We start from the raw sequence: 15,764 nt of genomic DNA, 5'->3' as shown, positions 1-15,764 counted from the left end.
TTCAAAACGTAAATGATCGTAGACAGGTGGTATCGTACTTCAGCTTATAATTAGATGAGGAAGAAGAAAGATCTGTAAAGAAATCAAACACAATCGATATTAGTAATGAGTGGTTTACATGTACAGGTGTGATAACAATGACTACACGAGTGCAATCAGGCCCGTAGCCAGGATTTTTTTCAGTCAGGGCAGATAGAATTGTAACCAGGGCATGAAAATTTACCAAAATTTATGAGTTATTGAGGGGGGGGGGGGGGTCGCAAATTTTGTATTTGGTTAATAATTCGAGCAGTCGTAGCTTTTGGAATCAGTATTTCGAGAGGCATAAAAACAATGATATTTGAATGATGATTTTTTTTTTAGAAAAATTGAAAATCGAAAAAGAAAAGCAAATGGGCCCGAGCGAAGCGAGGGTGAAAGCTCTCGAAAATCCGTATTTCGAGAGATATAAAACAACGTTTTTTTAATGTGATGATGATGAGTTACTTATAAAAAGTTATTTTGCTTCAAAATTTTAAAATTTAAATGATGATTTTTTTGGAAAAATTAAAATTGAAAAAAGAAAAGCAAACAGACCCGAGCGAAGCAAAGACAAATTCCGAAAATTAGTATTATGAAGGGTATGAAAATGTTGTTTTCTTGTATGATATGTACTGTATATGAAGAAGTTTATTACTTTTGTTTAAAAATTTTTAAAAATTCGAATGATTACCTATTTAAAAAAAATTTCAAACTTGAAAAAATGATTTCAAAATTTGTTTGAAAGAGGAGAAATATGCGAATTCGTGCAGCCAGGGCGTTGCCCTGGCTGCCCGTATGCTGGCTACGGGCCTGACAGTGCAACACAGATTGATTACTCAGAAAGAATAATAGTTTGAAACGAAAGAGTACATTATGTTGGAGATTGACTACTTACTCATCTTAATCTTCTTGCTTCTCTCTCAGATTCCAACAACGTTAAAATATCGCCATCTCAAACGGGTCCTTTGACGTTTCTGATAATCTGACGATTTTGCTCGCCAATAAACTCGACTTTTACTTGAGTACACTGTCCTTGGGAGCCGGTACGTCCCAGAACTTTCATCACACGCGCCAAAACTACGGTCTTTTCCATTTTTCAGATATTATTTAACTGAAATTAAGTATAAAGAAGTATAAAATACTCTCAAACCACGTTACGTTTGCAAAAATCCACGAGAAGTTTTTCCTCCAAAAAAAGCTCGCCGGAGTTGATTGATTCAAGACAAATACTATCAACTAACAATACTGGCAACTCCATTTAAAATACATTTGGCGTTTTTGTCGCAACAAGGGCGCTATCTGAGCGGCTGGGCAAGTAAGTAATATTCATGTCAAGGGCTGTGATTGGTCAATTCAAATCTCGCGGCTATCAGTACCACACAACAAATTAAAAAAAACACCTGATAAAACATCATAAAACCACAAAATTCAATTCAACCAATCAGAATGCATCTGATAGGATTTAGTTACTTGCCCGGCCGCTAGGAGGATTAAACATCATTTTTCAACAGAGTTGCCAGTATTGTTAGTTGATAGTATTTGATTGGGGGAAATATTTTTTGCACGACGAAAAAGGGCGTCATCACGACAAGCATTTTTTCGTTCATAAAAGATGAATGAACGACGAAAAATTATGAAGTTCCACGCCAGATGACGCCCGACAATAAAGTATTTAAGAACGACTACGATTTAACTACGAGATAAGCAGTATTCACGACAAAATAATTTCATACACGACAGAACATTATCAATTCAATTACGTTTATATTTTGTACAAATTTTAACAAATAATCAACTGAGGGTTTCTTTCAAAAAAATTTGAGTGAAATTGTGACTTAGTAGAAGAGAACCAAATTGACCTAAGCGAAGCGAGGGCAAAATCTTAGGGGGAAAATGAGAATTTTGAGGATAGATCGGCGATTTTGTCGGCAAATAAACGATAATTAAATTCATGATTGTAAAAAATTTGAATTTTTGAAAACTGAAACTAAATTTTGTTGGAATTTTTGTATTTTCCTAACTTTTTTGAATTTCTCACAATTTCCCAAGTTTTTCCTACTTTCGCGGAACCGGAGGGGGGCAAACTGTCTCTCCTTAAACCCCCTTTCGATTCGTACCTGAGGTCAAAAAACGAAGGGGGGGGTCATCCATCAAAGTCCACAAAACATTACTTCTATAACGAGCAATTTTTTACATACCTACTTCGTTTTTTTGGTATCATTTTAATATTTTGAAACGTTTATTTCTGTCGGTGAAATGCCTGTTTTTGATAGAAAAATTTTGTCGTGCATTGCCTTATATAGCAGTGGAAAGTAATTAAACGTCGTGAATTTTTTAATTCGTCGTTTGATACATTATTTTGTCGTTGGAGTACCTTTTATGTCGGGGTAAGCTCTTTATTGTCGGGAATTTCCAATTTAGTCGTGGAAATGATTTTTCTGGCGTGAAAGTGCCTATGCTTGTCGTGCTGACGCCCTTTTTTGTCGTGGTATTAAATCACACCCATTTGATTGTACCTTCCTTGTATACACCCTCCTCGATCATCCTTGAGGAATGAATTCAGACTGTTTTTGGGTCATTCCATGTCAACCTAACCAAAAAAAGGCGATTTTGAAAGTCATGTCTTTCGATTTCGCTCAATTTTTTTTACAATATCTACCCACCCAGTAAGTAAGAAAGCCGCAATCAGTTTGGCCCCAGTCCCCTTAAGGGGGGGAGGGGCTCCCATTACTTTCACATTGTCTCGAGGTACTCTACTTCAGCAGCCCATTCCTCCAAAACTATGATACTTTGATCAAAACTGGTTTCACAGTTCGAAAGGGCATTGAATTTTAAACTTTTAAAATACTTTGAAATTTTCAAAAGTTGAAAGTTGAACTTTCAATTTGAAAGTTCAAATTTCAAAATGACGCTGTAAATAGGAGCTACCATTTAAAATTTTGAAAAAATTTCTATAGATGTACATTTTGATACTTTTTCGAAATATTTAGGTTTCGAGATGGCACTCTTTGACGGAGGGGGAGCACCCCCACCACCAATTTTGGGTGAAACTTTCAAAAGAAAATCTGGGGCATGTGATATCTCGAATTGTATGTTTTCGGTGACGCTGAACACGAATATGACGTTAGATTTTTGATTGGACCCCATCCACGGCCCCCGGCACCTCCCCAAAGGGGGCAAAAATTCAAAAAAGTGTTTTGTTCGTGCGACACATAAAATAGTATGTTTTTTGTAACGCTGAATACGAATATGACGTCAGATTTTCGGTTGGACTCCATCCACGGCCCACAGCACCTCCCCAAGGGGGGTTAAATTTTTCACTTCTTTTTTTTTCAGTGTTACATACACAAAGGAGTACCTGAAGCTCCGTACATGAGGTTTATCAAGAAAATAAGGCTATATTCGTGTTCAGCGATATCGAAAACATACTATTCCATATGTCACACGAATCAAACCATTTTTTTCACTTTTACCCCTTTGGGGAGGTGCTGGGGCCATGGGTGAGGTCAGTTGGAAAAACTAAGGCCATATTCGTGTTCAGCGATATCGAAAACATACTATTTCATGTGTCACACAAATCAAACACTTTTTTGAATTTTTACCCCCTTTGGGGAGGTGCCAGGGGCCGTGGATGGGATCCAATCAAAAATCTGACGTCATATTCGTGTTCAGCGTCGCCGAAAACATACGATTCGATATATCACATGCCCCAGATATTCTTTTGAAAGTTTCACCCAAAATTGGGGGTGGGGATGCTCCCCCTCTGTCAACGAGTGCCATCTCGAAACCTAAATATTTCGAAAAAGTATCAAAATGTACATCTATAGAAATTTTTTCAAAATTTTAAATGGTAGCTCCCACTTACAGCGTCATTTTGAAATTTGAACTTTCAAATTGAAAGTTCAACTTTCAACTTTTGAAAATTTCAAAATACTTAAAAAATTCAAAATTCAATGCCCTTTTGAACTGTGAAATCAGTTTCGATCAAAGTATCATAGTTTTGGAGGAATGGGCTGCTGAAGTTGAGTACCTCGAGGCAATGTGAAAATAATGGAAGCCCCCCCACCCGCCCCCTGAGGGGGCTGGGACCAAACTGATTGCGGCTTTCTTACTTACTGAGTGGGTAGATATTGTAAAAAAAATTTGAGCAAAATCGAAGGACATGACCCAAAAACGTTGGTTGAGTTGACAGGTTGACATACATAGAATGACCCATAAGACAATGAAGCTGCAATCGCCCCCAGCTGTGACGTCAGAAAACCAGTGCTCTGGCCTTCTTGTATAGGAGGTGTTGATATTTTTCGCTAAAATGCAATGCGGGGGAGAAAATGGCGAAAAACTGATTTCGAGGGGGGGTTCCACCCCCTTTGAGGGGACTCCGGACCACGTAGAGGCCAGGACTTTTAGTAGGTTGTTGAGGGGACCTCTGTGAACAATATCTGCGTAAAAATGTCTTTAATGACTGGACTACACCACGAATACACGTAGCTTAACTTTTGCCGGAAATGCTATGCCTGTTGTTAAAATACTACTTTTTTTGATAAAATTAGCCAAAATGACTAAATTGTATTATAAAATATCGCATTCGCATATTATATTGGTTAAACACATGTATTTAAGACCATTTCAGCTCAAAGTTTGAAAAAATTCACTTTAGAACTTTTTTCAGGGGTTCTCAAAGTTCACCACCCCCAAAAGTAATCTGCAACAATGAGGTCAAAAATTGACTTGAAATGAAAATTCAAGCATGCCAGTCGATTAAGAAGTAAAATGCAACTTATTTGCCGCAAACCGGACCTCGATAGCTTTTCATGGTTTCCCAAAATATGGACCTCAAAAAAAAGTCAAAAATTGAATTTTTCGATATGAGCCAAGTTGATGAGGGGGTTGCAAATGATATCAATTGAACTTACTACTAGTAGCAATAAACCATGAAAAGGGCATTAGGGTGGCTCGACGGGAAGGGTCAAAAAAGGGGGTTCCAAAATTTTCAAAAATAGAAATACCCCCACCACAACCCCCAAAAAGGTCAAAAATGAAAAAAGCGTTACGTGTCGCATTGCTTACCCTTAAAGCAACATATATTCGCTACTTTTAATTTTTTACATTTTCGAGCAGTGGTTCTAAACATTTTTGAAATTTTCGACTTTGGGGCCACCCCACAGCCCCCCTATGGGTTCCCCTGGGAAAATATCACCTGATATTAATAATAGGGACCATCCCCTATAAGAAAAGGCCATCCAAGTCTCGAAGTAGCGAGGGGCACGAAAATGGCCAAAATGACCCTCCTTCTTTCAATTTTTTTAAAAACTGTAACATTTGTAATTTTAATATTTAATTTTCAATTTCAATTATTTTTCTGAAAAAAAATCTGCTTCATTGCATCAAAACAATACTGAAGCCGGATGTCATAGCGGTACTCAATTATGTAACTTTTAAAGTAAGTACTAGTAAGTATTTCATAGTTTTATTTTCAATTTGAAAAATTGAAAAAAAAATAAAAATTTGACTCTTGGTGCATACCTGCTGCATAGGTACGCAGTGCATTTGCACCCAATCGAGTCGGTTGAATTCGAATTAGGAGTCTATTTTCGCCCGAAATATAAATCATGACACCCCCATAATTGAATTCACCCAGAAATTCACCCCACTCACCCTAAAAAAGATTTTTTCAAAAAAAAAGTACACACGTGTCTCTAGTGCATTAATACATCTGTGCATCACCAAGAAATTGTTTTTTTTTTTTTTGACAGTCTTAACACGAGTTTTAGATTCCGAAGTAAGCCCTGTACAGCTCATATGTACATTCCTACCTGACTGATCATTTCTCTCTTAGGCGAAAAACTGACACAAAGCGTGTTTTTGGGTGTATTTGGGGTGGCCTCAAACCAGCAAAACAAACTGAAATTTGGTATATGAATGCATCTCCAAGCCATTGATGCGCATGTGTCATTTTTTTTCTTTGAACAATCTGTTTTAGGGAGGAGGGGTTGACTTTGGAGTAAATTTCAATATAGGCTACGGTGGCTGGGTTGATTTTTGTGTAATGATAGAATCCAAATTCGAGTTCAGTAGTCTCAAATCAGGGGGTAACTTATCAGTTTTAAATTTTTTGTGGTATTTTGCCCAAATTTGGCTAAATTTTCTTTTTCTTTTTCAAAATTTTTTTTAGAAATGAAAATCTATTTTTGGGAGGTTAGATTAGATACGTCAAGATAATCAATAAAATATAAGTTTCGCCCTAATTTCAGGTCACTGAACTCGAATTTGAATTCTATTACCACCTAAAAATCAACTCAGCCCCCATATCATGAAATTTTCACTCCAATCCAGAATCCTCCCCTCCCCTCCCTAAAACATATTTTCTGAAAAAATTTCACAGACGCATCAATGATCCACAGATGCATTCATGTAAGAGTATGTAACAAATTTCAGCTAGTTTTGATGATTTGGGCCCAAAATATATTCAAAAAACCTCGTCATTTTTTTGTCTCAGCGAAGTACAGTGTACTCGAGGTGTACCTACCTACAGCACTTTACTTCGTGATTCAAAACTGATGTCGGAACTGTTGAAAAAAATCAATTTCTTGGGATCTAATGATCGGAAGAAGCTGAAATTTTGTGGGCCCACACGAATTTATCAATACACTATCAATGGGTATTCGTGCCCTTTTTTTTCAAAAAAATCTGGTTTTGGCGGGCAAGTCGGTTATGGGTTGATTTTGTGGTGAACCTCGTGATTGAGGCGCTCACTTTATATTTTGAGTGAAATAGAGACCTCGAATTTGAATTAAGCCGCCTTGAATTAGTGAAAAAGATATTGAAAAATTATCAAAGGAAAAATAACAAGCTAATGTAAAGCTGAAACAACCTTTAGCGAATTCACATACTAAGTAAGTCATTATTGAAAATATTGGAGTGTCTACCTCCATGCCTTGCCTACATATACATTGCGAACCTATCCAAAATTTAATTTACTTCCTGTTCCTACTAGAACTTTTCTTCAATTTTCTTAGAAAATCTAGAGTAGAAAAAAATCCTTAATGTATATTGAATATACTCTTTATTTGATTACGGAAGACAAAAACAGCCAAAAAGTTAGTACCTAACTCGATCTACTTAATGAAAGTTTAATTTTACTCCCAAAAGAAAATGTTTTCTAGTTCGGTACCTAATATACGTACTTACATATAATAATAAAATATAAAAAAAATAAACTAAAAAGTAGTTTTTATTGTTGTTTTTGTTTTATTTAGTGTTTAATTTTATTTCACTTTCACAAATAAAATTTCCGAGTCGCGTTTTGTATTTTCATGTTTTTATCTTGAATTTTCTTAAACATTTTGTGATTTTATCATTAAGTACCTATACTCATACTCGTACGAGTAAGTACGTATTTTTGATTTATTTTTTGTATTTTTATACTCATTACCCTTCTGATATAAAATTAATTAATTTTTGTGTTTTTGTTAAATAAAATAAATTATGGAATGACCCAATCTGTCAAAATAATAACACCCGTAATATAAGGCCGTCGCAATCTAGGGAAGGCAACCACACACAGTCTACCTTATTAGTCTACCGAGGAGAAAAATGTCGCCCTCGTAATATAGAAAACTTTAATCGTCCAAAAGGAGACCTAAATGTATACAGCAATGGTATTACAATAGCTACCTATATGTTGTACGTAAGTAGTCTTTTTCGATAGGTACCTATCATGTTTATAGAAATCGTGGGAGATTCGATTAGGTTTCGAACATAAATTGAAAAAAAAACACTTTTCATTGTAGGTAGTTAAATAAATTTATCGTATGTACAAACCGACTATTTGCCTAAAATGACTGCCAATCCAGGGATAGGTAAGGGTAAGGTGCTCTAATGTCGACCACATTTTTTCTTTTGGCTGCCAAATGAACACGTTTTGAGATAGAAATCCCGGAAATGGCTTAAAATACACCTTGATCCTTCCCCCAACACATGCCAAAAGCTCATTGAAATCAATAAATTTCTAAAATTTTTACAAAAGCTTTTCCTCAACAACTCAAAAATTGAATTCCAAATTTTTGGGTCCTAATTCCGACCACCCCCGAAATTGATAAATAAATGTGTAAAAAGAAGTACAAAATCAATTTATTTGCGAGTAATTAAAATACTTTTCATAACTTTATCATTCATTTAAGCAATAGCTATAGACATACTGATTTTTCGAGAGCATTCCAAGTGTTTTCTCCCCAAAATGACCCTACTTTGAGAGACCATCGTTCCACAGCAGGGGCAGGTGAAAACTGAAAATTTTTTTGGGGCCATTTCAACTCCAAATCTTCAACATAATATATTAATTTTTGTAGAGACAGATTGTGATGCATTTTCGGTCGCGTATGCGAGAGAAATTCGTTCTGCCTCTAGCCAACATTAAAGATAGTTTCGTAATACGACACCTAGCGGATTAGTTCACTCTGTACTTCGTAACGAGAGAACATACGCTAGAGAAACCAGTCATTTGGCGACTCCCGATGATAAAACATCGGATATCAATGTTCCGGAGATGGTATAGGACCACCTATACCATGCTATTTGCGTAAATCTAATGGACTAAATTAGTAGCACAAGCCCAGTCATATACGAAATATGAACTGGTGAAGCAAGTGATCTATTTCGAATATGTTCTGTGTTCCAGTTACGTTGATAGAGTCGTTCAGATGCACTCGGGTCCAGGAGTTATTACGTAAAACATCCGAGGATCCTTATTGTAAATCTCATCTTAATGAGTAACATATATGGACCTTCCCACATCCGTGTATTGTTCCCTATTCCCTGTGGTGATGTGCTTTGCACTTTCTAAGGCATAAAATGCCATCTCTCTCTTTCCGTAATACTGTACAGGCCAGTATAAATAATATAGCTTGAGTAAGTTGTAATTATGTACTTGATACAATACATTGAATTACAACTGAAGATGTGTTATTATTTCGTAAGATAAATAATCTTAAGGTAAATGTCTGTGTGGTATCCGTAATTACACTCAGTGTCCGAAAAATAGGTAACGAGGCGGTAAGTCGCCAGGTACCTATGAAGCTCTCAGAAGCTAGGTACTGCTAGACCTCAAGTAGGTAGCTAGCATATGTGAGACCTATACATGGAGATGTGCTTGTAACAGCATCATCGTAATGTGCAGAATATATCTCCACATTTGGCGCCCCCGGGTGGGCGCGAAGTGTTGAAACACTGTTCCAGAATAATTCCAGTGAATATTTCGTAATTTCAACACTCCTGAAAATATCAACTTCAGGCAGAAGCGCCAACCTACTCATCTGCTCATACCTATTTTTGCATGGGACACATTTTTATTCAATGTATGTGTTCGTGTTTATTTATAAGAAGAAATAGTTATAAGAAGATTAAATTTAAGGAATTATCCGGAGATATTCCAGAAGAAAAGATTTCGTAAGAACCTACTGCAGAGGTAATTTCGCAATTCAATTCAGATGGATTATTGAAGGCCATTCGCGTAATATGATACACGTTGCATGTTCAAAACGTGTTGAAATGTTACCTATTTATTTCATGTGTAATCAGCAACGTGAGGTAGGTAATACCTACTCGTCAGCGATATATTACGTAAAACAGCCAGTTCGTTATGAAACTTGTTCAGATAACACTCTCAAACAATAAGAGTATTGGAACAAGTTTTTGGCTGAAAATAAAATACATTGTGTAATGCAAAATTTATCGTACGAATTGCTACATTGTATTATTACGAGGCTAGACCATCTGAGCACATCATTTCGAAGTGCAAAGAGGAGGGGAAGGTTATCTACTCCCACTATACCTATTTTTCATCGAAGGTACTAGCTAGCGAGCTAAGCAACGATACGGAGTTCATATGTTTATTTTCTCTGCTATGAGAAGGTGTTCCATTTCTGTTATCATCAAGCGTTGCTTAGGCAATTTTCATCAAGTGAATATTTCGAAATATTCTCTCGTTCCTGTGTGAATAATTTTAATTATTCAAGCAGTTAATTTATTACGTAAATACAGACGTTAGCCAAACGTGTTATTTCGTAATAATTCCATCATCTAGTTTATCGTAAAACAGGCGTTAGCCAAACGTAAATTTTACGCAATAAACTTGGTATCCTGCTTATCGGAAGACATCAACGTTAGTCAATTACAGTGTCTCGTTAGATTCTATTTTTGAAAATATGAATCCTCATCCTACTCAGCAAGGTGGACCTACCAACGGGCAAGCGAGTATCTTTCAAAGTACTCCTTTCGTGAATCAAACTGGCACTACTCCTGCTTCAACAGGACAAATGCTCGTTCCGAATCCAGTCCCGACTGCACCTCAGGCAAATGCACCGCCGAACAATTACCATTTATTTCATCCGATCCCTTCGATTTGGGGCACAACCCCACCAATTCAAAATGGACAAAATCCAAATTTGAATCATACTGTTCCGGTACAAGGAAACTTGACGGATTCCAACCCACCTCAGCAAGATCTGAATAGATCACTGAATGTTCAAGCAATGTCACAAGCAAATCAGAACAATCCTCCTTCGGATTTCTTTACGGCAATGATTCAAACGAACCCCTTGTTACTTAGTCAACAACCTGTCGTAAACCAAAATGGTGTTCCGAATAATGGCAATCTGCAGCAAAACGCTGCTGGGCAATCGAACCCAACTGCTACAACCCACAAAGGTAAGAATACCGGTCCTGTGGAACCACGTTTTCATCAAAGCACAAGGGCTTACGCTCGACAAATGGCAAAACTTGCAGCAATTAACACCACGGAAAGTCCCCAGATGAGACACCTCAAAAATATTGCTACAAATTTACGTACGAAAAAACTACCGAAAACTACTCCCCAAGGCCATCAGCTTATCTATCCAACTAATCAAGTAGGTCGTAATGAACAAATTATGAACAACCTGCAAAATGATTTGCAACAATCGGTTGCTACTTCCACTCAAAGAATGTCAGGCCTTTTTGGAGGTCCTAATGTTTCACCTATACGTACCATGCCTCAGATCAATGAGCAAGAAAACGTAGACGATTCTTCATTTAACTTGCAAATAGACGATGACCCGAACGTTGGTAACATGATAGGGAGTGAGATTACGAAGCAAGTAAACGTCCACCAAATTTTATCAGTGGCTACTCAGAGCCAACGTCACGTACGTATATACGATTTTACGCCTATCAATCATGAAAAAGAATTCGTCAAGGACGCAGAAAATGCAATTCCGGAAGATCCCGAAGCAGTTGCGCATAAAGACCATATTAAATGGGCAATCGAAAACGAAACTGCACGCCGTGAAGCAATAACTGATCTTCAAAATCGCATAAAAAACCTTGAAATCCAATTAACAAAATCTCGTGATGACATGAATGACTATGTAGTGAACCAACCAGCTCAAATGGATAAATGTTACAAAAACATGCAAGCCTCCATGGCTACTGAGTGTCGACACATTCGGGAACAATTTCTATCGTTTCATCAAAAACAAATCCAAATCAGAGATGCCCTGTTTACTTGCATGAATACATGTATACAAGGGGTAGAAGGAGTCACAAAGTTGAAAGACTGTGTAGGAGAATCATGGACTGCACTTGAAAAATTGGATGAAAAAGTCAGCCCGATGTATGAGAAATTTTGTGAAGCTCAACATTTTAATCAACAGATGTCAGATCAAAGGAATGTACAATCACACCATGTACAACAAACGACTAATAATCAACAAATGGGGCAAGCAACCCCACACGTTCAATTCAATGTAGGCTCTACCAATGGACCACAATCTAATTCTCATTCCGTAAACCAAACTTCGGATCATCCTCAGCCAAATTTTACGCAATATCCACCACCAAATTATACCGCTATGAACACCAACATGACGGGGATGATAACCGGACAAACCATGTTAACATGTGATCCAACTAATGCCGTTGACGATCAATTAGAGGATTTTCCCCCTCGTGACGAGAAAGGAAATGAAATTGTGGTACCTTTCCAATTAGGAAATCGACACCAATATATACCCATCAATGTACCACGTAGACAACGGATACTCAGATATGACTTATATTTTTCCAAAGAACCCAATAATTACATCAAGACAAAACAACTTTCGGATCAAGGCATCAAACATATTAATTCAAACCTTTATCATGTTATGCAATTTATTTATGAGTTCGAAGGAGCCATGTCTACTAAAGGAGCTTCCGAAGCTCAATACGTTGAATTTTTCAAGGCATTAGTACTAAGCGATGCAGGAAAAAATTGGAAGGAAAGCTTAATGGGCCTTAACGGTGAGATCAAGACTTATTACAATTTAAGAACATCATTCATTCAAACATTATGGAATACTACTCAACAAGAGAATGCCAAGATGTACTTCATCATGACACAACTTACGAAAGTAAATTCAATTAAATGGGCTTTTGAATTACAAAAATGGTTCAAAACATTATGTGATGCAGAATTTCCCGATTGTACTATAATTTCTACTATTCAATTGAAAATAGATGATGATATGAAACATCATTTTGATTTGGGCGTAACTAAAAACATCCAGAATTTAGGTGCACGAATTAAGGAGCTCACGAAACGCTCTGTACCGATGAATAGTACCCCGAGGCCCAACGCCACACCTTTTCAATCTACCCCAGCTGGCCGGTACCAAAATAATGGTCGCAACAACCCGAGAGGTAGAAATTTAAACCAGAGCCTAGAAAATAGTGGGAAAGGAAAACAAAACAATGGAACTTCAACACAGGATACGAACGCTGGGGCAGGCACTTCATCTGGCCAACGTGGAAACTATCAGAAACAACAACCACTTTTGAATTCTTTAACTCAAGAACAATTACAAGCATTATATGCAGGAGCATTGAACAACATCCTAGTGGATTTCACGCAACAACAAGATGAGGATTCAAAAAACGAGGATGGTCTAGAGATTTCAATACCTCCAGACGAAGACGAGGAGGAGGCGGAACCGTTGTTGAATATTTAAACTCCGTCGAAGTATATAGGTCAAAGTTTCCGATTACTGAATACCAAATGATAGGTGACACTTTGGCCTCTTATCTGTTCGACATAGCAAACTGCGAAACTGACCGACTATGTCTAATTGATAATGTATCTGCATATAGCTTACTCCAAGCATTACGTAAAACACGATTCAAACACCGTTATCACGCCGTTATATCTTTCGGTCAAAAAGAACTTAACAGTAACTACGTTGACTACCAACAATTCATTAAATATGCTGATGCAATTATCTTAGAATTGATTGAAAAAGGATTCGAGGACATAATCTTAGCTTTCCCGCTAGTATTACCTACGAAGGATCAACGTAACCATGTTCCAGTCACTCGATGGTATGCTTTTCAAAGAATCTTCTATGCTTTATCAAAAAAACACAACCTCCGCTTAGTGATTGAACCATCGCTGATATTCACCTGTTTAAAACCTCATCCTAAAATTAAGTCCCAGTATGTAATAAAGGAAGACCGCCACCATAATGTAGTACCTGATTTTAAGAAATTTTATGCAAATAATGCTGGCAACTATTTACCAAATAATGCAATGAAAGAAAGATTCATCGAAACGTTCGTAAACATTGTGTTAGACAGCCACCCGAAAAGTGCTAAATCTCCTCCGTTGGATAACCGTAAAATCAAAATGCCAGAGGAAATACCGCCTCCCCCAACACTAGATGAAACGGAAGAAGCTGCCCAACACAAGCTAAACAACATTAAAAATGTTATTGCTAATGAGTTGGAGAAGTCCGAAGTTTTACGTAATACAGTATTCGATGAAACTGATCTACTTGACCGTACGGAAAACACCTCGATGTTGGCACCTGAAAAAATAATCACCACGGATCAAACAAATTCAGAAAAATCAGCATCACCTAATGATACACACCTTGATTCCATTGTAATCGATTTCCGACCACCAAAAATTGAAGCTATTTCGAAAGAGGAAATTGCGTACAACGCTGCGAAGGAACAGCTTGCAATCTGGTACCACACCTATATGTCAATTCATCATAGAACTAAGGCTATCCATACGAAACTGTTAAATACATCAGAAGATGATATTGAAAAAATATTAGATTACAATAACAATGAAATTGGAATTTACGATGTTCCATCAGGAATATTTACTCACTTGCCAAAAGATGTAGTTCCTGATCACAAGTATGCACATGATGGAAACAAATTGATTCAAACTTCTGAGGTGGAAGATGCTTCGAATTTATCTTCAGATATGCTTATTGTTACCAAAGATACCAAAATATTAAGTGACCTGGATTTGTACCTACAATGCAAAAACATTTCATTCGATGATTTCGTAATGCCATCAACCAAAATGGTCCAAGGTGTGGCTGGATGTGGAAAAACCACATACTTACTCAAACACGTAAACACTGATGGATCAGATTTGGTACTATTTCCAACGAAGGAAGGATGTAAAGATTTTCGTACTCGTTTATGTAAATTACGCAACCTAGACATAGAAGATCAAGATGTAGTTAAAAACTACCGCACCATCGATTCGTATTTAATGCATAGTAGCGATCAACAATATAAACGACTTATCATCGACGAAGCTATGTTGGTACATTTCGGTGAAATCATTTTAGCTATTGCAAAATCGAAAGTAAAAGAAGTAATACTCATCGGAGATGGACATCAAATCCAGTACATAAACAGATCGCCATTACGTGATACGTTATACCAAAACGTACATCAACAATTAATTGATAAAATTGAATACTTATCTGTATCACATCGCTGCACGTTAACCACCTGTGCAGTATTATCCGATATGTATGACAGAGGGATGACTACCACGTCAAAAGTACATTCTGAAATGTCACTGTACGATTTCGTAAACCTCGATCAATTACCGGGAGTAGCAGGAGCTCAGTACTTAGTGTACACTCAGCAGGAGAAAGCTGCGCTGGAAAAAGAAAAGTTTTGCGTGAACACAATTCATGAGTTTCAAGGCAAACAAAATGATCATATAATAGTAGTGAGACTGCAGAAAGAACACTTGTCGATTTACGATAGCTTGCCCCATGCAATAGTAGCACTCAGTAGACATACAACCAAATTTAATTATTACACCGTGAACAAGAAAGATTTACTATCTTCATTCGTTTATCGAGCCTATCAACTATTTTTACGAGATTACTTGAGTGCGAGAGAATACCCTGGGGCAAATGGGTTAGAGAAAGTTATCAATCAGATGGAAGATTATGCTACCTGCACAATCAACCAAATATTCACGAACAGTCCTTATTACGAACCTGATTTAATAAAAAATTCAACTCTGAGCAACGATGAAACTCCTTCGGTAGTTTCCCAATTAATACAGCGACGGATGATGCCACAAACGTGCGTAGTCAATCTTCAAATTGGTGAAAAGGACTTCCCAACCCAACTTGACACTGGGGCAGTCCTTAACGTTATATCTGAAGAAACAGCGCTAAGATTGATACGAGAACATTCAAGCGAGCTTGACTTTTTAGAATTACACGAACCAGTTCAATGCATGATGGCGAACAAACAAGTGGTAACCACCTCGGAATATATAATCGTACCTAAAATGAAGTTTGGAAAACATCATTTAAAAATACCATTTTATATAATCAAGGAATGCAACCAAGTATGTTTAATTGGGTCACAAACCATGATACAACTTGGAATAGTAGCCAAAATGA

General features: G+C 37.1%; 1 protein-coding gene and 1 long non-coding RNA gene across 2 annotated transcripts; both read right to left on the bottom strand.

Annotated features, from left to right (window-relative positions):
• Positions 1 to 916: 916 nt before the first annotated feature.
• Positions 917 to 1,524, bottom strand: LOC135844056 (small ribosomal subunit protein eS28-like). Its single transcript, XM_065362155.1, is given in 1 exon segment — positions 917 to 1,524. A coding segment is annotated over 1 exon segment (198 nt). The 5' UTR covers positions 1,115 to 1,524.
• Positions 1,525 to 9,722: 8,198 nt separating this feature from the next.
• LOC135844303 (uncharacterized) lies at positions 9,723 to 14,922 on the bottom strand. The gene is made up of 3 exons (XR_010558492.1): positions 14,451 to 14,922; positions 14,207 to 14,356; positions 9,723 to 14,110 (listed from the first exon to the last, which is right to left on the bottom strand). It is a non-coding gene; the product is annotated as an uncharacterized LOC135844303 (long non-coding RNA).
• Positions 14,923 to 15,764: the final 842 nt, after the last annotated feature.

This window comes from Planococcus citri, chromosome 4 (assembly GCF_950023065.1).
Source record: "Planococcus citri chromosome 4, ihPlaCitr1.1, whole genome shotgun sequence".
In the NCBI taxonomy this organism is placed as follows: domain Eukaryota; kingdom Metazoa; phylum Arthropoda; class Insecta; order Hemiptera; family Pseudococcidae; genus Planococcus; species Planococcus citri.
Note: the sequence above shows the minus strand (reverse complement) of the source record. Positions and strands in the feature narration are given on the sequence as shown.